Below are 23,102 nucleotides of genomic sequence, written 5' to 3' on the forward strand. Positions count from 1 at the left end.
TAAAGCAGTGAAAGCGCAGCATCCTCACTACTGGGCCGCCAGGGTATTCCCCCAGAGAAGTTATTTTCTAATCTTTGGACATCTTTATTTGCCTCCTTAACCCCATATGTAAGCCCCAGTGTTAGCGTATTTAAATTAACTTGATCTCATGGTTTTTTGTTTATTTAATTATGCTGCTATTTTCTAAAATACTTATATTACAGACGTATAGTACTTTAGCATCTCTGTGGTGACATTTGAGGGTAGCCCAGATGCCCAGCCACACTGAGGTGGGATAATGTTCTGCAAGTTAGGAATTTGCAGTGAAAAGTAAAAAATGAATTTGTCGGACTTCCCTGGTGATCCGTTGGTTAAGAATTTGCCTGCCAGCGCAGGGGACACAAGTTTGATTCCTGGTCCAGGAAGATCCCACATGCCGTGCGTGGGGCAGCTCAGCCTGTGCACTGCAACTACTGAGACCATACTCTCGAGCCCATGACCTGCAACAAGAGAAGCACCGAAATGAGAAGCCCTTGAACCCTCGCTCTGCAACTGGAGAGTGCCTGCAACTAGAGAAAGCAAGCCTGCAAGCATCTGAAGACAGGGCACAGCCAAAAATAAATATTTTTTAAAAAGTGAATTTGCTACTTCTTGGAGTAGATGTCCACCTTTACCCAAAGATTTTAATTCATGCTCAGCCCTAAATTAATCCACAGACTTTTATATTGGAGAGAAAAATGTTATTGTCTGTCTAAAGTAAGCCTTACCATTTTTGAGATACTGTTCTCAGAGTTCTGAATATTAGTGTGATTCATAGTTTAAAATGCTTTTGCCACAAAATACAATGAAAGTGAAAAATAGGCTCCTTTTATTTTTTACAATATGAATTAAAAACCTTAGAATTTTGTAGAAGTTCCATGTAACAATCTATGTGTTCAACAATAGGTGATTTTTTAAAAGTGTGGTACATCTACAGAATAGAATAACACTATTTTAAAAAAAATGTTAGAGGGAATTCCTTGGCAGCCCTGTGGTTAGGACTCCATGCTTCCATTGCAGGAGCATGGGTTCAATCTCTAATCAGGGAACTAAGACCTCGCATGCTGCATAGTGCAGCCAAAAAAGTTACAGAACTAGGCACGTATCAAAAAATGCTTCAGATATTGAATAGGAAAAGCAGGCCATAAAGCATGAAATGCAGTCTCACGTTTATTTTTATGCTTATGCATGACTATCCTAGAAAGAAGTTTAGAATTTACATTGCATGTAATTAACTTACACGAGGGCTTACACCAGGGCTTCCCTGGTGGCTCAGCTGGTAAAGAATCTGCCTGCAATGCGAGAGACCTGAGTTCAGTCCCTGGGTTGGGAAGATCCCCTGGAGAAAGGAAAGGCTACCCACTCAGTATTCTGGACTGGAGAATTCCATGAACTATAATGGGATTGCAAAGAGTCAGACACTACTGAGCAACTTTCACTTTTCAGTACATGAGGATGATAGAATGACAGGTACATTTAATGTTTCTAGTCACGTAAGCACATATAACTTTGTCATCTTTTAAAACTTCGCTGCTTTCTGTTTTCTTTATTATAAAGCAATGTATGTTAGTTGGAACAAGTCAAACAAGATGTGGAAAGAGGATGTTATCTCCCCTTCCCAACCTCCAGCCGTTGTAAAGTTTTATATATACTTAGAACATATTTCAGAGAAGGCAATGGCACCCCACTCCAGTACTCTTGCCTGGAAAATCCCATGGACGGAGAAGCCTGGTAGGCTGCAGTCCATGGGGCTGAAGAGTCGGACATGACTGAGCGACTTCACTTTCACTTTTCACTTTCATGCATTGGAGAAGGAAATGGCAACCCACTCCAGTATTCTTGCCTGGAAAATCCCATGGGCAGAGGAGCCTGGTGGGCTGCCGTCTTTGGGGTTGCACAGAGTCGGACACTACTGAAGCAACTTAGCAGCAGCTGCAGAACATATTTATTTAGTTTACTTAATTTGTTTACCTGTTTGTTTTCTTTCTTCCTTGGAATCTAAATCTCTACAACGGCAGGGACCATGCCTGTCTTGTTTACTGCTTTTCACTGGGGGCACTCAGATTTTATTATATGAAAGCAAAAACGTGGTGGGTATCCTAATATAACTTTTAAATGATTATACAGTCCTGTGATTCATAATTTTGCAAGTCTTAATTGCAATAACAATCAGATGAAATTTGATGATTTAGCATATTGACAGTTGATCCTCTTGGGATCTAATGACCCTAAAATCCTGCCTTTGAAAGAATCTTGATTAACAAAGTATGTTTTTTTTATTGCACTAATAAAAACTAACCCTTGTTCTTTGGGATGATATAGTTCATAAAGTTATACCACAGTTTGTATTTGGATAGTGGCAAGAGTGAAATGGGCAAGAAATACAGCATGGCACACAGGAAATTGTTATAGACGAGGGTTTAATCTGCTACTATAGATTACTTTTCATCTTGGATGGTATATTTAATAGCTAAATGAACTTCATGTTTTTCTTTTTGAAGTCAGTATCTACATACTATAAATATACACACGTAAATATATTCATTCCCTTTAAGTTTGCATGTTTGACCATTTGCAGATATGATCAGCTTCATCAGTTTTCTATACTACTTATAAAGCTTTTATCCTCATTTCTAAAAGAAGATAAAAGAAAATTCAGATTCACTTTGGTAAAATGGGGTCACTTTAGCAATATCAAAGAGCTACTGTAGAGAATTAATATTAAACACTGTTGTTTTCAAAGAACTGATGCTTTTGAACTGTGGTGTTGGAGAAGACTCTTGAAGAGTGTCTTGCACTGCAAGGAGATCCAACCAGTTCATCCTAAAGGAGATCAGTCCTGGGTGTTCCATGGAAGGACTGATGTTGAAACTGAAACTCCAATACTTTAGCCACCTGATGTGAAGAACTGACTCACTGGAAAAGACCCTGATGCTGGGAAAGATTGAAGGCAGGAGGAGAAGGGGACGAGGATGAGATGGTTGGATGGCATCATGGACTCAATGGACGAAAGATTGAGCTAGCTCCGGAAACTGGTAATGGACAGAGAAGGCTGGCATGCTGCAGTCCATGGGGTTGAAAAGAGTTGGACACACTGAGCAACTGAACTGAACTGTTTCTTGACTGATCCTGGTTTCTTCATTTTCTCCCTTTCCTGATTAGCAACTGTTTGAACCTGCACTTGGGAAGTCAGGGGAGGTCTCAAAGAGGCATCACTTCTCAACTTTGGGTAACATATCAGAGAATATGCACAATCATCTGAAGAAGCTGACCACTAAACTCTCTTTTCCAACAACATATCTGCTTAAAATTGCTTTAGATCAAAAACCCTATTTGTAGGATGATCTGATCATGTAAATGATTTTTAAATCCGTAAATAGTTACGAATGTTGACATTTTGGGAATTATAAATATGTGTTAAACTAAAAATAAGATTTAGAATCAATTTTCATGTATACTGAAGTATTCTGGTTAGGAAATAGTTCATTTCTCTTCAAGGGTGTTATGTATAATTTCTTATAATATTGATTGGGTTTACCTTGAATGATAAGGGAGATTAAGTTCTTTATATGCCATTTGATCAAAAATCACGCATTTCAAAACTGCTGAGTGTTGGCCTAACCCGTTACAGTAGTATTTATCCTTTTGAAACTGCACACCTCGAACACATACATACCTCTCAGACGGGACTTGAACACACAAACTCTGGTTTAGAACTATAAAGAAAGCTGAGTGCCGAAGAATTGATGCTTTTGAACTGTGGTGTTGGAGAAGACTCTTGAGAGTCCGTTGGACTCCAAGGAGACCCAACCAGTCCAAACTAAAGGAAATCAGTCCTGAATATTCATCGGAAGGACTGATGTTGAAGCTGAAACTCCAATACTTTGGCCACCTGATGCAAAGAGCTGACTCGTTTGAAAAGACCCTGATGCTGGGAAAGATTGAAGGCGGGAGAAGGGGACGACAGATGGTTGGATGGTATCACCAACTCAATGGGCATGAGTTTGAGTAAGCTCCAAGAGTTGGTGATGGACAGGGAGGCCTGGTGTGCTGCAGTCCATGGGATCACAAAGAGTCGGACACAACTGAGCAACTGAACTGAACAAATCCACAGTCTCTCAGCTGAAACCACACACTTGGTCTCAGGACACAATGAAACTCAGGTTCTTTTATGTCTCAGTGCAGAAGGAATTCAGCAAGAGGCAAAGCAATTGACAAGAAATAGATTTAAGTATAGGATGCTTGGAAGGATACAAGCGGGTTAGGCAAGAGGCTCTGGCCCAGAACTAAGTGGGAAAACAGTTTTATTTAAGATGAAGTGAAAGCTGCTCAGTAGTGTCCAACACTTTGCGACCCCATGGACTATATAGTCCATGGAATTTCCCAGGCCAGAATACTGGAGTGGGTAGCCTTTCCCTTCTCCAGGGGATCTTCCCATCCCAGGGATTGAACCAGGGTCTCCTGATAAAGAATCTTGCCAGATTCTTTATCAACTGAGCTATCAGGGAAGCCCTTTAAGGAGATAAACACTCCATAGACAAAGTATGTGCCATCTCAGAAGGTGAGATGCCCTGGGAGACACACACCCCATAGATAGAATGTGGTCCATCTCAAAAGGCAAGAGCAGCCCTGGGAGATAACACTCCATAAGTGTGGGCTGTATCAGAATGTGAGAGTGGCCCCAGGGGATGGGGTGTTAGTTTTTATGGGCTGGCTAGTTTCACTATGGGGGAGGATTATTCCATTTTTTTGTGGGGAAGGAGCAGAGATTTTTAGAAATTGGGCCACCACCGACTCTTTGGTCTTTAATGGTTGACCTTAGAACTGTCATAGCACGTATGGGTGTGTTCATGTGTATGCTAATATGTAACAATGAATCTGTAAGGATGCTCAAGGTCCATGAAGTTGAAACTAACACCATCTTGACCTGATCTGTTCTAACCAGTTTTTGTCCTGAACAGCTATGACCTTCTTTAAAAGTTGTATCCTGGGAATTCTCTGGCAGTCCAGTGGGTAGGGCTTGATGCTTTCCTGACCAGGGAACTAAGATCTTGCAGGGGGCGGAAAAAAGCTTATGCCCTGTCCCCTTCCTTCCTGCTCATTTTCTTCGGTGCCTTCTGCTTGTTTGTAGTATTTTAAAAAAAGTTTGTTTTGGTTTTCTTCATTGTATTCTATTTCAAAATAGAAAAGGCAAAGTAGGTTTCGTAGACCTTGAATCTTGCGATCTACCTTGGGGCTAGTGGTTCTGAAAGCCGTGAAGCTGGACTGGGAGAGCAGTAGATTGGCTACTTCAGCATCAATAGCTTCAGTTAATCAGCCTTTCTGGATGTGAATGTTTGTATGTGAATTTGATATGTAAAACTGGTCTACACTTAGTAACATTCTTTTCAATAATTGGTTTTAGGTACTTTCTGCTCTTTTAAGTTCACATACAGGCCATTATCATTTTAGGAAATGACAATGGCTTTGTTTTAAATGTTGATGGAAAAAGTGTAGAGAACATAATACTATTTGCAGGGGCTTTTGTAACTCTTCTAGAGTAGGGGCAGAGCATGAGGGGTAGGAAGCTCAACTTTGAATTTCCAAATGTTTACTTGCACAATTCCTGAGAGTTACGAAAAAAGGAGAGAAATCAGAAAATCTAGAAGGTGGTTCTTGTCACCACCATCATTGCTAAGAAAAGTTAGGATTATTTACTGTTTCCTGTTCTTTCCAAGTCAATTGATGAAGAACTTTCTCATTATCTTATCACTTAAAAAAAAAATCTTTCTATCACTATCAGGCAACTACTGGAGAGGCATAAACTAATAGCTATGCTAATAGGAAGGCTACTGTGCACACTGTAAGGATTAAAATATAAACTTTAATCTCTTTTAGCCTCTGGACTTGCGCATTCCCTCTTCTCACTGGGGCTCTGAATACTGTACAAGGAGGCCTGCTCACATATTTTACTTTTTGAATGAACCCTTTTGTTTATAGCTCAAGTTTGGTCAGTTTGGAAGAAAATAGTTTGTTTAGATGATATTACACACTTTCTATTATGTACTGTCAGAATTTTTAAGGTAGGAAGGACAACCATTTTTTGGGTGGTGGCAGAACTGTTGAATCCATGTCTGGGTTTTGAAGTGTTCTTTCTTTCAAAATTTGGTTACTCTTATTTCTTATACTTATTCCTAATGAATCTTTTTAAAGCTTCAAGTTTTAAATCTTAATTTTTACACAATGGAATAAGATATTATTAACTTGATGAGGCAAGTCTTAGTGACTAAAAATTGTAACTGCTATAACTAACTGGGACAAATCATAGCTGGCAGCTAAGCTCAAAGTTTAATCACGTCCAGCACGAATTAGCTGTTCGAGTCAGAGCTTGATGTGTTAAGTGACTCTGCTGTCTGTGTGTGGGTGTCTCTGTGTGTAAACATTCTGAGGCAAATTAATCTTTTTAGTGCTTCTTTGATTGAAAAAATTCAAGTGCTTTTTTTTCATAATTAGATGAAGAAAGTGAAGTGAAAGTCACTCAGTCATGTGCGACTCTTTGCGACCCCTTGGACTTAGTCCGTGGAATTCTCCAGGCCAGAATACTGAAGTGGGTAGCCTTTCCCTTCTCCAGGGGATGTCTCCCTACCCAGCTCTCCCACATTTCAGGTGGATTCTTTACCAGCTGAGCCACAAGGGAAGACCAATGAGATGAAAGGAAAACTCGAAATTGGCTTAACGAGTTGATTTCAATTTATTGGTCTTATATCCTGAGATCTATCTAATTAAGTTAATTTTTAGTTCTAATACTTTTTTTTATTCCTTAGCATTATGCACATAGATAATTTTTCATCTGTGAAAGAAGACAGGTTTACTTCTTCCTTTCTAGTCTTTATGCCTGTAATTCCTTTCTCTTGCCTGCACAAGCTGGCTTAGAACCTTTAGTGCAATGTGGTAGAAGTGGTGAAACCTATATCCTTGCCTTTACAGAAACCTTCCTTTGGGACTGTCTTCTTCCTTACCCTACAATGTCCAGTGTCTTAAATCAGATTGGAAGTGTTCAGATGGATTGGAAAGAACAGTATTTAGGAGATAACCAATATACTGCTCCTACAGTGTGAAGTTAGGGATTTGTGTTTTAGACTAACGAATGCTGCAGCCAAGAGTGAGCTTGTCATCTATGACCTATATTTATTGTAGTAATACAGTCTGAGTGAAGATAATTTGAAGTGGACATACTCACATACTGTTGTAGGATGAGTTAAACATAGGGTGGAAGCTGGCTTTAAATAAATTAAAAGAGACCTTCATGAGAAAACAGGTAAGCCTACTGTCGAACAGCCACTCCCATCTTTTCCAAAACTATTCAAAATCTAACAGTCTAAACCTTGCTAAATACTAGTATTGGGTAGCTTCAGGAAAAAGGGATAATCTTTTATTTGAAACTACTGTCTTTTGACTTTATAGTTCAACTTGTGTGTTGTTTAGGAATTTAACCAAAGAAATTGGATAGATAAAAGGAAACTTTTTGAAATTATTTTCCAGCTCATTAAATGCAATTCTTATGTGTTCAGAATGATCTTGTATTTTGCAAATTGCTATGTATCTAGTAAGTCAGGTGCCTACTTCCTATTACTTTTAAGTCAGCATATTAATAAGAGAAAGTAAGTATTTAAGAATACACAAGAAAGGGGAAAAGCTTACAAAGCCTGTATTAAAACCTAGAACTTTCATAGATTATTGAAAAATAGTTCTGTTCGGTGTAAAGTGTACTTTGCTGTTGGGAGTACTAGATGGGAGTGCTTTATTGCTGACATTGCATTTAAATTTTGTATTGTGTAGATACTTGGATTTGAACTGCATTTTGGAATTTATCAACATTTACAATGCCACCAGCAGTTGGAGGTCCAGTTGGATACACCCCCCCAGATGGAGGCTGGGGGTGGGCAGTGGTAGTTGGAGCTTTCATTTCCATTGGCTTCTCTTATGCGTTTCCCAAATCTATTACTGTGTTCTTCAAAGAAATTGAAGGTATATTTAATGCCACCACCAGTGAAGTGTCATGGATATCTTCCATCATGTTGGCTGTCATGTACGGTGGAGGTGAGTACCCACTAAGGCCTGTTGTTTTGATTTTCACTAAGCAACCAGATTCTGTTTTAGGTAACTTTTTAAAAAATGTCTTATTCACTAGGTTTGAAATGATATTCCTTAAAGCTTTGTGTTTAAAATAATCACATTTTTTATTTTAATTAACAATGACAACTCTTGCTTTGCTTGTTGCACTATAGTATTCCAAAAACTGAAATAAGAAATTGTTAGGTCATTGCACTTAAAGCTCTTAGAAAAATTTCATGTGCACAACTGATTTTGCTTATTGCTTCCACTAGATTCTTGATATAAATGTAAATAAAGATTCTTTTTAATTGATGTTGGGAGGATTAAAGTAAATCAGGCTAACTTGAATATCATAATTCAAAGTCTCATGTAAAATCTTTTCATGGTGTTAGAATTAAAGAACTGGATAAAAATCCCCTCCTTGTTTTGTTCCTTGTGATGTAATTAGTTCTGAAGCATTTCAGCTGCATCTTAACTTAAGTTTTATCATTTTTTACCCTTCTGTTTTCTTCGACATGTTGTAAAGGAGTGAAGGAAATGTGGAGAGTAACTTGCTTACCTTAGCATCATTTAAAATAACTGGGGTTATTTGTTTGCCTTGGAACATCAAATCACAATTTAACATATAAAAGTCAAAACCTCTCATAATAATAAAATAAGTAGTTGCTTAGTTAGCAGAGATTCTAAAGTTAAGTCTATTTATTTACTGGGATTGACAGTTCATATGTTGATTATGTAGCCAACCTTTCACTTTTTATTTAATGATAATTTAGTACCTCAGAGGAACTTCCCTAATAGCTCAGTTGGTAAAGAATCCACCTGCAATGCAGGAGACCCCAGTTGATTCCTGGGTCGGAAAGATCCACTAGAGAAGGGCTAGGCTGCTGCTGCTGCTGCTGCTGCTAAGTCGCTTCAGTCGTGTCCGACTCTGTGCGACCCCATAGATGGCAGCCCACCAGGCTCCTCCGTCCCTGGGATTCTCCAGGCAAGAACACTGGAGTGGGTTGCCATTTCCTTCTCCAGTGCATGAAAGTGAAAAGTGAAAGTGAAGTCGCTCAGTCATGTCCCACTCTTCGTGACCCCATGGACTGCAGCCCACCAGGCTTCTCCATCCGTGGGATTTTCCAGGCAAGAGTACTGGAGTGGGGTGCCATTGTCTTCTCCAAGGCTAGGCTAACCACTCCAATATTGTTGGGGCTTCCCTTGTGGCTCAGCTGGTAAAAAATCCACCTGCAATGCGGGAGACCTGGGTTTGATCCCTGGGTTAGGAAGATTCCCTGGAGAGAAGGGAAAGGCTACCCACTCCAGTATTCGGGCCTGGAGAATTCTATGGACTGTATTAGTCCACAGGGTCACAAAGAGTCAGACATGACTGAGCGACTTTCACTAGTACCTCAAATTATTTTCACATAAGGCCTTTAAAGAGATTCTGTATTTCATCTGTAAAACCTTAGCCTTAGGCTTCTAAACTGGTGGCAGACTCAACCAATATACATATGTATTTTTAAACCCATATTTATCAAGCTGTACATACATATTCCTCACTAGGCTAGGTCTAAGTTATAGAGGACACTGATCTTACAGACTGCCCTTGAGAAGTCTGTAATCCTGTTGAGACAATAATGTAAACAACTCATGAAACAGGAATAAGTATTTGAAGTCATAATTCAGTTCAGTGCTTAATCTCATTGCACAGAAAAAGGGTAAGCTGGCTGCCTTAAGGGGAGATAAAGTGGGAATGGAGATGGAAGATTTATTTTTTTTTCCACCGAATGTTTCTTTGTGCTTTTTAAATTTTGAATGCATGCCTGTATTGTCTGTTGTAAGTACTTTTTTTTTTTTTTTAAGATTTTTTTGATGTGGGCCTTTTTTAAAGTCTGTTGAATTTCTTAAAACATTGCTTCTGTTTTTTGGCCACAAAGCATGTGGAATCTTTGCTCCCTGTCCAGGGATTGAACTCACACCCCCTGGAAGGGGAAGTCTTAATCACTGGGCCTACAGGAAAAATACCTAAAATTAAGTACTTTTAAAGAGACCAGAAGTTCTAAATTATATTACTTGTTTTTCATGAGTCCAGAGAAATTAAAAGGGATTTTGGACATTTTCTAGCTTCTGAGAACCATTCATTTTGGAGGCTCTGAACTCCATCTGCTAGGATTTCTAATCAGATTTTGACTCTGATGGCTTGAAGAAATTGCTATTATCTAGTTACTCCAGGTGTTCAGAGTATTTTTAAGCTGACTACAAACAACAGGTTCACATGATGTAATTCTGAGAGCAAAAGCTTGAAAGCTGTTTGCATTTTGCATCAGAAGTAAGTGATGTCAGTAGTGCTGATTGCACATGACACTTTTCTTTTGGGAGAACAGTTTCTTCTTTTGTTCTCACCCAGAGATAACTAGCACATTTCTTTGAATTTGTGTTATAACAGGCCTATAAACTGTACCCTTCTCTATTTTTAATGATAGCTAATTGGGGTCATCCTTCCTGAAATAACTCTGAAAGACGAATTGCATATCAAGAACCCTGTGGCATAATTTTTTACCAAATTGTTATTTTGTTTTGTTTGGCTCCTAGGTGAAACTGCCTTAACCTTTAACTTGTGCATTTGGGCCACTCCCTCAACCCTAATCATTTTGCTTTAGGAGTGGTTTAGGGTTCATGCCTGCCTGCCTTCCTCCTTCCTTCCTTTTCTCTTCTTAATTTCTTTTTTGTGTGCTTTGGTTCACAGATACATACTGGTTCTTGTTAAATTATATTTTTAAAGGAGAGGATCTTAGTTACCTACTCTTGGATTGCTGGGGTTTCCCCCCCCCCTTTTTTAACATGAAAGTATGAATTTACATATTTTTAGTTCCACAGTAATGTCATCTTAACATTCCTAACTTAAAATACTTCAAACTTGACAGCATTTTACTTTTACTTCACAGCATCAACAATGTGGCAGTCTTTGTGGGCTTTGTAACTCTGACTATACAAAAATCTGTTTAATGACTAATATTTTTTCAATATTTAATTCTTTCATCATATATAAACTATAAATTCAAATTATTTCCAAACCAGCTGTGGCCTAATATTTTCATGAAGTGTCTTAGAAGTTTGATGAAAACGTCTTTAGACACATCCCTGGTTGAGGCTGAAGTCTCTCTTGCAGCCATCTCTTGACCCAGCCTTTTAAAGAGAATTGGTCCTCTGAAATACTAGGATATCAAAAGCTTTAATTACTTCTTGTGTGTTTATTGTATGTATGTATACATATATAGGGCTTCCTAGGTGGCACAGTGGTAAAGAATCTGCCTGCCAGTGCATGAAATGCAAGAGACTGGGTTTGATCTCTGGGTTGGGAAGATCCCCTGGAGAAGGAAATGACAACCCACTCCAGTATTTTTGCCTGGGAAATCCCACAGAGGAGTCTGGCAGGCTACAGTCCATGGGGTCCCACAGAGTCAAACACGACTGAACGTACACACATATACATATGGTATAGGGAAAAGAAAGTGAAGTCGCTCAGTCGTGTCCGACTCTTCGCAACTCCGTGGACTGCAGCCCACCAGGCTCCTCCATCCATGGGATTCTCCAGGCAAGAATACTGGAGTGGGTTGCCATTTCCTTCTCCAAGGGGTCTTCCCGACCCAGGGATCGAACTCGGGTCTCCCGCATTGCAGGCAGACGCTTTACCATCTGAGCCACCAAGGAAGCCCCATACATATGGTATATACATACGATATTCAGAATATGTGTATTCTGTTTTTAAAAATAGACTTACTATCTTCTAGGGAGCTAAGATAGAATAAACAGAATAATGTAAGAATTTACTGTGCTAATGGAAGAAAAATTTGAATTTGTATGTCTTCTGCTTTGTAACTCTGAAACCATAGTTCCAGAAACACTATGTAATGGAGAAAAAACGGGATAGTTTTGAAACTTGGTTCTTGCTAGCTTTGTGATGTTGCAAGTTCAAATATCAGTTCTCCTTGTGTCCCCTTCCCTGATGACCCTTGCAGTGACCCTTTCTTTTTGCAGTCATCTGCCTTAACCAGGTGTCATGTAAACAAAGTTGTCATGTCCAGAGCCACGAAGTAGGGATGTAAGTATTCTTGTAAATAAATGAAACAGTGAATGTGAAATGTCATTCAAGTTTGTAATCAACAAATATTGTTAGTCTACTTAAAAGTTGTGTAACAGCTTTTGAAATGTTTGCTTTGGATAAGACACATAATTAAGACTTAAAAGAGGGAATTACAGTTTCAAGTAGAGAGAGGCCATTTGATTTTTTTGTATTTGAAAAATATGTGAAATGCACAAAATCTTTTTGTGATCCTTAGAACACTACACATTTATTTGGTTTCTTCTCTCATGTTAAAGAAAAACTGATTTTTTGGTATGCATAAAGTGTCTGTCTACAATGCAGGAGACCCAGGTTTGAGCCCTGGGTTGGGAAGATCCCTTGGAGAAGGAAATGGCAATCCACTCCAATACTATTGCCTGGAAAATCCCATGGACAGAGGAGCCTGGTAGGCTACAGGCCATGGGGTCGCAAAGAGTCGGACACGACTGAGCGACTTCACGTTCATGTTCATCTTTAGCTGAGAAAATTTAATCTTGTTTGCATTGTTAGACCTGATGATGTTTTGACCATTATCTGACTAAATCTTCTATGAACATTTTTTCATAGTTTTGATACCACAAAATATAAGCACAGAACCAGGTTGACAGGCATTCCATTCAATTCAGTACCTGAGATATATAGGTGTAATTAGGAACAGTTTTGTTTTAAATTTAGATATCCTAATCACAAAACTACTGAACTTGGAAAAAATAATTAGTTTTGCCTTTGCTTTTTCTTGTTTTTAAAAAATATGACACAAACCACATTATCTCATCAGACTGTCTGTCCAAAAATATAGACCAAACTTACCTAATATGTGTTGATCATATCCTTGATAAATCAAGAAGCCTATGAACATGTTATCAAAGTGTTTTCAGCCTATTCTGCCTTATAAGAGAAAGATTAAGGATAGACTAGAGTCTTATATTTTAGTAAAATTCCATCCAATGTTTCAAGTCAGAGAAGGTACAGAGTTAATGATTCCTTTACCATCTTTATTTTCCAGCACACATACCTATAAGGCTATGAAATAATTATAGGTAGCAATATTCTTATCATTGCCTTTGTGTATCTGCTAATTTTGGAGGACTTGTCATTTAATGCAATGATCAGTGCCTGTGTACTACTGAACGTTTGGTTATCTTTTAGGTCCTATCAGCAGTGTCCTAGTGAATAAATATGGCAGTCGTCCAGTCATGATTGTTGGTGGCATCTTATCAGGCAGTGGCTTGATTGCTGCTTCCTTCTGTAACACTGTGCAGGAACTTTACTTTTCTGTTGGAGTCATTGGAGGTGAGTTGATTCATTGTCAAGTATTGATATATTGCTGGTTATTTGGTATTCACCTACACTGGTCTTTCAGATCTTTTGAATGAAAGTCCCTCATAGAAATTAGCTGATTATCATTTTGACAAGCTGTAAATTTAAGAGCAATAGAAAGTCTAATTTTTAAAGAAATTACTGTCATACAGTAGGTATACATTGTTGAATAAATGAATGAATTGAAAGAAATCATTGTATCTCTTGTCCTAAGAATAGTCAATGGTTGTAGATAAAATGTGTTCCGCAGTTTGTTGCAAGAGTGGTCACTGGTTACTATTGTATTACCTACTCCTCTTACGAGGCAATAGACATCTATTGGAGCACCAGAGAGCATTAAACATAAAGCAGGAATTATCTGGTACAACATCCAGGTTGTTCTCTATGAGTCTGTTTTTTTCTTGTTATATTTGCTAGTTTGTATTGTTTAGATTCCATGTATAACTGGTAACATGCAGTATTTGCCTTATTCTGTCTGACTTATTTCACAGCATAATGCCCTCCAAGTCCACCCATGTTGTTGAAAATAGCAAATTTTTTGTGTTCTTTTTTATGGCTGAGTAGTATTCAGTTGCATATATTTATCAATTGGGCTTCCCCAGTGGTTCAGCTGTCAAGAATCTGCTTGCAGTGCAGGAGATAAAGGAGACGCATGTTTGATCCCTGGGTGGGGAAGATCCCCAGAGGAAGAATAATGCTGTGATGAACAGTGGGTCTCTTGAGGTTTCATATATATTTTAGAATGTTTTTGTTCTATTTCTGTGGAAAATGTCCTTGGGATTTTGATAGGGATTGCACTGAACATGTAGGTTGCTTTAGGTAATAAGGAGATTTTGACAATGTTGATTCTTCCAGTCCATGAGCACAGAATATCTTTCCATTTTATTTGTATCTTTTTGAATTATATACCTCTTATTGTAATTTCTTTGTCTGGTTAAGTAATGCAAAATATGTCTCTGACATTTATTGTAATATATGATTCTTTTTTCTCTTCTCCCCAGGTCTTGGGCTTGCCTTCAACTTAAATCCAGCTTTGACCATGATTGGCAAATATTTCTATAAGAGACGACCGCTGGCAAATGGACTAGCCATGGCAGGCAGCCCTGTGTTCCTCTCTACCCTGGCCCCCCTCAACCAGGCTTTCTTTATGATCTACGGCTGGAGAGGAAGCTTCCTAATTCTCGGGGGCTTACTATTAAACTGCTGTGTGGCTGGAGCTCTGATGAGACCAATAGGGCCAAAGCCAACCACTGTAGAGAAAGGGAAGTCTAAAGGATCCCTTCAGGAAGCTGGAAAATATGAGATAAAAAAGGGGGCAAGTGATGCAAATACAGATCTCATTGGAGGAAACCCCAAAGAAGAGAAAAAATCAATCTTCCAAACACTTAATACATTCCTGGACTTAAGCCTATTCAAGCACAGAGGCTTTTTGTTATATCTGTCTGGAAATGTGCTCATGTTTTTTGGACTATTTACACCACTGGTCTTTCTTAGCAATTATGGCAAGAGTAAGCATTACTCTAGTGAGAAGGCTGCCTTCCTCCTTTCCATTCTGGCTTTTGTTGACATGGTAGCCAGACCTTCTATGGGACTTGTAGCCAACACAAAGTGGATAAGACCTCGAGTTCAATATTTTTTTGCTGCATCTATTATTGCAAATGGACTGTGTCATCTGGCAGCACCTTTATCCTCTACCTATATAGAGCTCTGTATCTATGCAGGATTCTTTGGATTTGCTTTTGGGTGGCTCAGCTCAGTATTGTTTGAAACACTGATGGACCTTGTTGGACCCCAGAGATTCTCCAGTGCTGTGGGATTGGTGACCATTGTGGAGTGCTGTCCTGTACTCCTGGGGCCACCAGTTTTAGGTACAGTATGTCTCCCAATTTCTATGGTTCTATTAACATAAAACAGGCAGAGAAGATTGGGAAGGTGATGGAAAGCAGAAGTCAGTGAGCTGCTTGATAGTCCTCATTTCTGTATCCTCAGGGCTGACACGGTGTTTATCATATCATAATGGCTCAAATACTTGAATTAAGGTGAATCATCAAATTGAAAGAAGAATAAAAATGACTTCAAACACATATTTATTAAAATAATAATAACAGTAGGTGCCATAGGTACAGTAGGTGAGGGCTCACAGTATACCAGGAACTGTGCTACTAGTCATTTTCTATATTCTGTCATATATTACAAGTCTATGATGTCAGACTATTACTGTCCTCATTTTATAAACCAAGAAATAGAGGCTTCTGAAAGTGAAATTACTTGCTTGCCCAGGATCACACAGCTCGTGAGTGACTATAAAACCTGATGTATTATTCTCTCAAGAATGCTAACCAGTTTACATTTAAAAATTATCATTAATACAAAACAACAATAATGTTGACTTCTGGATGTAACTCATGCTTTTCGGATTGTACAGTATAAAGTCAGGAAGGATGCATAATAGAAGACCCATTACTGACCCATCAAAACTTTTCTACCCTCTCTCCTCCCTATTCCTAAGTGAAGTCACTCAGTGAGTGTCTGACTCTTGGCGACCCCATGGACTGTAGTCCACCAGGCTTCTCCGTCCATGGGATTTTCCAGGCAAGAGTACTGGAGTGGGTTGCCATTTCCTTCTCCAGAGGATCTTCCCAACCCAGGGATCAAACCCAGGTCTCCCACATTGTAGGCAGACACTTTACCATCTGAGCCACTAGGGAAGCCCTCCCTATACCTAAGGAGACTCTAAATCCTGTCCATTTTTGCTTCCTAAATCTCTATCTAATCTGCCCATTTTTCCTCCATCAGAACTACTGCTCTTATCCATATCATCTTGTAGTCTTCTAACTTTACCCATATTTGCTCTAGCTGTTCTCCAGTCTCTTAGGACACTCCAGTTGCTTCCTGCGTTCTTAGGGTGAAGATCAAATTCCCTACTGTGGCTCCTGGTTCCTGCATGGCCTGGCCCACCTTCTCCAGCTTCATTTCCTACCACCCAGTTTGCTCTCTGGGCTTCCCCTCTCACGTGGTGCTTCCTCCTACCACCTGCCTTTGCACCAGCTGTTCTCTGCCCAGATTCTTTTCCCATCTCCTTTCTCCTAGATTAACTCTTATCCTGTAAGTCTTGGTTAAGTTTACACTTTAAGAAAAGCCTTCCTGGGACTTCCTGGTGGTCCGGTGACTAAGTCTCTTTGCTCCCAGTGCAGGGGCCCTGGGTTTAATCCCTGGTTGGGGAACTAGATCCCACATGCTACAACTAAGAGTTTGCATGCCGCAACCAAAGATCCTGTGTGCCACAACTAAGACCTGGTGCAGTCAAATAAATTTTTTTTTTTTAAGATAAAAACCTTCCTGGTACTGAGTTTCACACTGGGGTAAACTTTTGTTAGCATGTTTTCAGGCTTTAACAGAAAACGGCAAGCAATAAAATAATAACCTGTTATCCTACCACACACAAACCATTGCTGGTAGCTAATTTGCTATTTGGGGGAACAGATAAAAGCACATATTCTTTCAAAGAAAATGTGTGCAGTGTCATAAATGACCTTTTGGAACCTCTTTGCACTGATTACATTTCAATCAATTTCCTTAAAGAGAAAAAATATTTTTAATGCCTGCTTATTATAGAGCTGTACCCTGCAAGGCTCCTCTATCCATGGGATTTCCCAGGCAAGAATACTGGGATGGGTTGCCATTTTCTCCTCCAGGGGATGTTCCCGATGCAGGGATCAAACCCATGTCTCCTGCATTGGAAGGTGGATTTTTCACCAGCAAAAGCCACCAGGGAAGCCCTCTCCTTAATAGAGTTTTAACCAACCCCCAGCATTTTTTTTTAATAAACTTTTTTTCCCATTTAATAAATATTTACCAAGAAAAGAAAAGCCTTCCTGACCCTTCTTACTTGCCCAAACCTCCTATTTTCTGCCTTCAAACATTTCTGTAGCACTTGTCACAGTCTGTGTGGTTATTAGATTAACATTTCTCTTCTCTGCTGAACTATGGACGTTATCTCGTTTACTTACTCTTAACTCAGGGCTTAGCAGACCCAGGGCTGTATTGATATACAGAAACTAAGTATTGCTGAATGAGTGATGCCCTCCATTGGAAAACCATATGGAATCATATTTGAATTGGTTATTATATCCTTTATATGTGTAGAGTTTTCCAAAGTTTCTTTAAATAAGTTTCTTTAATATCAGACCTCATAAAAATGTGAATAGAAAAGACTATGGTGTGTCATTTTCAAATTTACTAGACTATGGAAACATGAGGGAGGTAGCCTGAAGCACAGAGGTTATGGGTGCGTGCCTCAGAGTCAGACTCGCTGGGGTTAAAGCCAGCCTGTTGCACTTAAAGCTTTGTGACCTTCCTTAAAGTTTCTGTACTTCAGCTTTTATGTTATACAGTGGAAATGATGATAGAATCTTCCTGGTGTGAGGTTAGAATGGTGGAAAGTACTGCTGTTAGTTAATGTTTTAGCAGAGGATGAGTGTCCCCAGGAATGCTCTTTGGGAAATGCTGATGTCAGAAAAAGTGCACTGGCCTGTGGCCTTGGGCAAGACTCTTAAACCTCTTTTGAGCAAATTTTTCCATTGTATATTGAGAAAACTGATTTTACATGATCTCAAGTGTTAGTCACTCAGCCGTATGCAACTCTTTGGACTGTAACCTGCTAAGCTTCTCTGTTCATGGGATTCTCCAGGCAAGAATATTAGGGTGGGTTGCTATTCCCTTCTCCAGGGGATCTTCTTGACCCAGGGATCAAATACAGGTTTCCTGCATTGCACGCAGATTCTTTACTGTCTGATCCACTAGAGAGCCCCAGGTGACCTCAAGGACTTTGCAATTCAAGATTACCACGATTTAATAATTTTCAAGTTGCTAAAGATAACAATGGGCGGGGACACCCCAAATCAGTGTGACATCACAGACAAAAGATCAAATACTTTTGAGCAGTTTCTTTTTACACTAATTTGGCATTTATGAGCTCTTTGAATGGATCCTTAAACTTTATTTGGGAAAAGGTATAATTGTTTGCCCTCATAACTTTTTTTTTTTTACATTCCTCAGGTCGTCTCAATGACATATATGGAGACTATAAATACACATACTGGGCATGTGGCATAATCCTTATTGTCGCAGGCATCTATCTTTTCATTGGCATGGGGATCAATTACCGACTTCTTGAAAAAGAACAGAAAGCTGAGAAGCAGCAGAAAAAGGAAAGTAAAGACGAGGAGACCAATGTAGATGTTGCTGAGAAGCCAAAAGAAGTCACCGATGCAGCAGAATCTCCAGAACAAAAAGCCACAGAAGGAGACCTCAGAGAGGCGGAGAGTCCAGTTTGAACCTGTGGGACTGAAGGGTAAATGGTGCAACTCATGACCCAAAATATTCTATTGGCCTGTGATCTACCAGTGGTGCTCAATGCAAATACTGGACATTTCTGTGGGAATCATACCAGGGGTTTATTGATGGAATTTTTGTTTCACTCCTTACCAGTAGCCTGGATTAAAAATGCCTAGCCTTGGGAAGGGAGTGGTTGAAAAAGAATGAGAAAAGGAAGTCAGTTTCTATGTTTGTTTCTTTGTTTAAATCTTTGCATTTAACAGTGTCATGAAGATTATAATACGTGCCTTAAGTTTTAGTCTTTAGGGAGCCTTAAACTATTAAAACTGTTCTGCTTAACTCATCCATTTTCAGTGTTCCGTTACAAATAAAAATAACTGCTTTGAGGCAAATCTAAAATTTTAAATAAATTTTGTTTCATATTGTCACTAGAAGATTTGAAAGTTGGTGGTTTTATAAAACCCTGACTAAAATATTTTCCTAGCATCAGTAGTTGCTTGGCATATGTGCCTGCTAGATATGTATTTAGGAAATTTAAGGCATGAAGCTTTGAAAACATCTTGGCTTTTCAGGATGCATTGTACTTACTCATCATCAACCCTCCAGTATCTTTTCTTGAGTTGCTTATTAGAAGTCAAGTGGTTGAGAGTTGATTTCATTAAATTACTATTTTTGTTCCCCTTTCCAAAGATACATTTTGTGTAGTCATAGATAATTGCCCTTTTTGAGATTACATACTATTTTTTTCAATGTAAAAATTAGTATTAAAATACACAACTATGTATTAGTGCCTCCTCACTAAATTAAATGTAGAAAGCTATTTCATACAGCAGCTGAATTCAGCTTAAACTTTTCCAAAACATCAATTAAACTGTGAGACTTGGAATCTTTTTTGGTTGCTGTTTTCCTGGAATTTTACCCCTTTGATTCCTAGTGGTTTCATTTATATCCATATCTAGCTTAGCACTGAGTGTGAGACACTCAGGTCTGTGTAGTGTTTGCTAATTAAAGAGAACCATAGAAATGTGGCCCACAGAAACCAATAGGGATAGGATAGGGAGAGAAGTTGCTATTTTGGCTTATCAACACATAACTCCTTTTCTTTTCCTGATAAGGCCTTAAAGGAAATTAGGTTTTGCTTAGAATTATTGGACATATTCTTATTCTTCACACAACCCTAAAGATTTTGTGACCCTTTTTCACTTTATCTGAAATGTAAAGAAATGGGTTTAGTATATAGATAGGGAGGGGGACAAACCAGAATGAAAACTGTAAATTTTTTTTTAACCTAGTATCTTTTAAATTGCAGCAGGAAGATAATGTTAGACATTCAATGAATTATATTCAATGCATTTAAAAATATTGCGGTTGACAGTGTGAAAGTATAGACATAAAACCTTATTTAACAGGCTGGCTTTTTAAAATAAAAAAATTTTTTTTTTTTTTTTTAAGAAATGTTTCTTCTTCCAAATGTTTATTTTCTTGAGGAAAATATTGTGTGTCTTCATTTTCATTATCAAGATTCAATCTGGCCCTTGCTAATGTTAAATAATTCAGCACATGTGCATTGGAATTTGTGTATATGGCTTATTTTGATTTTTCTCCTTAACGTCTTCTTCCAGGCAAGCAGGAGAGAAATTTTTTAAAACTACTTCTCTGAAAGCATTTTGAAAACAGAGCAGTTAATCTTAAGGACACAATGAAAACTCCCTTTCTGTGCTCAGGTATCATGGCAGATGGAGGAGGAATTTTAGGGGAGAAGCCTGCTGTGATTGTTGACAGGCTTGGCTCCAGTTTGGGCTCGGCCATTTTCCACAGACCTAACCTCTGTATGCCTCTTTCCCTTTCTATAATAGTGAGGATCATCCTGAGTAAGTAAAAAATGTGGGGTGGGGAAGTAAACCAGGAGTATAAGATTATTTTCCCCCATCCCAGTTGTTAAGCGACATCCATACATAAGACGCTGCCTAGTTTTTTTCCACTAACTGAAACTTGTTAGTGAAGTGATGAAATTTTGGTGCAGAATGATCACCATTTATTAGGAGGAAGAGTTCTCAAGTTGCTGTATTCAGAAGCAAAAGGTTAAAAACTGGCTCAAAGCTGGACTAAACAAAACCTTTTACCACCCAATCCAACTCTGACTTTTTCCCACTGAAGACACAGGCTTAAGGGATTTATTCAGGATCAGTTTTGGTAACAGAGCCAACACTAAAGCCCAATATAGGCCTACTCTGCCATCTAGTCCTTGCTAACAATCAACTAATCCTCTCGTGTTGCAGTGCTGTTTTCAACACTGGATGCAGCTGAGCTTTCTGACTGGGCAGTCTGTTGTCCCTTGCTCCATGTGAGGCCTGACTAGACTTCTTAAGTTTTATTTCAGTTGACAGAGTTTCAGTGGCTGCTTTGGGAAAATAGAGTACCTGCCTATCCTTGCTTCCCTCTGTCCCACACTCTGCTAAGTCATGAAACATATAGCTCTCTAGATTGTTGTGCCCAAAGAGGCTGGGGACTGGTCAAGAGTATGCTCTGAAATAGTCTCAGTTCAAAGCTGAAAAATTGGTTTAAGAAACTGGTAGACTGGACAGTTGCAGATGGTCATGGCAGCAAGACCATATTGTCACATTATAGTCATTTTTTGAGAACTGAAATCGTCTTGACCTATTCAAAATAATTTCTACAGAAAGTACTCAGAAAAGGATGATGCTACAACAAACTATAGAAAATTCAGGGAGGTATTTTTATCCCTGGTTTAATCACACTAATGAATAATCTTATTCTGGTTTTATTGTATTGAATTTCAGATTGATAAATTCAGAATTGGTTTATATGAAAAACCTCAATGTCCAGGTTTTACATCTTCCCTAGGAAATGGTTCATAGTAGATATATTTATCAGGTGTGCGTCACTCGTCCCACCCCACCACACCCCCCGCCCCCTTGTCGTTGGAAAGATGAGAAAAGGTGAACAGTGTACGTCTACCTTTGCAACATGGCTTGTTTTAATGATCAGATCAGGTACTTGAAGAAAGAGGTTAATGACAGACTTCGGCTACTATGAAAACTTGTGAGGAAGTGATGGCCCAAGCTTGCCGTTTACCCAAATGTGAGCAATTAAGCCAAGTTGCTTCAGATTAGAAGCAACTAAGGCGGTTTCAAATACATCATTCCTGAAATGTGTTTTAGCTTTAGGATTTCAGATTTCAGTCATCCTTTCCCCACTTAGTCTGGGCTGTTGTGACAGTCATTCAGTAGAATATCTCTTCTTGGCTATACAGCACTGATTTACTTTCTGCTGGCTTTTTACTGTGACTTGCTAGAAGACACTGGAATAGCTAGCAAAGAAATCACAGCCTACTGGTATGTTTACCAGTATAGACTGCCAGGGTTCAAACAAAGGCTATGTGACCTCAAACCTAAGCATCAGGTGTTTTCTTCTGTAAAGGTGTTAATAATTAATGCCATTTGTTGCCCCAGGGCTGTAATGAAGTTTAGTTGATATGTGACAGCTTGTATTAGGCAAGGGTTTAATAAATGTAAGCACCTATTTAAAATATATATATATCAAAGATATGTAGTACTTGGGGAAAAATTGAGCTGTTCTAATTCCCAAGGTGGGTGGAGCCTCACAGAGGATAGTTTGGGAGTGACTCTTAAAGGTAAGACTATTAGCTAAATGATCAAACTCCTTTTAGACCTATCCTTCTTTTACTCTTACAAATGTAATGGTCCCTGTTTGGTAATGAGTGGAAACTAACACCGCATGAGAGTGGTGCTCTTTAAGTAGGCAGTTTTGGATCCCAAAGCCCTTGGTCTTTGTTCACTGCCCCTACAAGGAAGAGCCACCTGATTAATAAAAACAGCAGAAATATAATGAGAAGCCAGTCATGATTGAAGTCCTCTCTACCTAGTTCTTAAATGTAAATGTTCTTAATGTAAACTGAAAGATTGATGAGCTTTGAATTTTTCCCTACTACATTGATAACATGATTTAAATAATAAATTGTCATCAGTTGGTGGCTGAATAAATTGGTACAACATATTGCAAAGTTTTGCTGCTTTTATTGACTACACAAAAGCCTTTAACTGTGTGGATCACAACAAACTGGAAAATTCTTAAAGAGATGAGAATAACAGATCACCTGACCTGCCTCCTGAGAAATCTATATGCAGGTCAAGAAGCAACAGTTAGAACAGGACATGGGAAAATTGACTGGTTCCAAATTGAG

At 38.9% G+C, this 23,102-nt stretch overlaps 1 protein-coding gene across 1 annotated transcript in view; it reads left to right on the plus strand.

The window, feature by feature from the left end:
• Window positions 1-22,892, plus strand: part of SLC16A1 (solute carrier family 16 member 1) — a 32,014-nt gene extending 9,122 nt beyond the window's left edge. The window contains exons 2-5 of the mRNA XM_068963749.1: window positions 7,837-8,097; window positions 13,370-13,513; window positions 14,542-15,408; window positions 18,599-22,892. Coding sequence (XP_068819850.1) covers window positions 7,881-8,097; window positions 13,370-13,513; window positions 14,542-15,408; window positions 18,599-18,876 — 1,506 coding nt within the window. The 5' untranslated portion in view covers window positions 7,837-7,880 and the 3' untranslated portion in view covers window positions 18,877-22,892. The remainder of the gene's footprint in view (window positions 1-7,836; window positions 8,098-13,369; window positions 13,514-14,541; window positions 15,409-18,598) is intronic.
• Window positions 22,893-23,102: the final 210 nt, after the last annotated feature.

This window comes from Capricornis sumatraensis, chromosome 2, assembly GCF_032405125.1.
Source record: "Capricornis sumatraensis isolate serow.1 chromosome 2, serow.2, whole genome shotgun sequence".
NCBI classification, from domain to species: domain Eukaryota; kingdom Metazoa; phylum Chordata; class Mammalia; order Artiodactyla; family Bovidae; genus Capricornis; species Capricornis sumatraensis.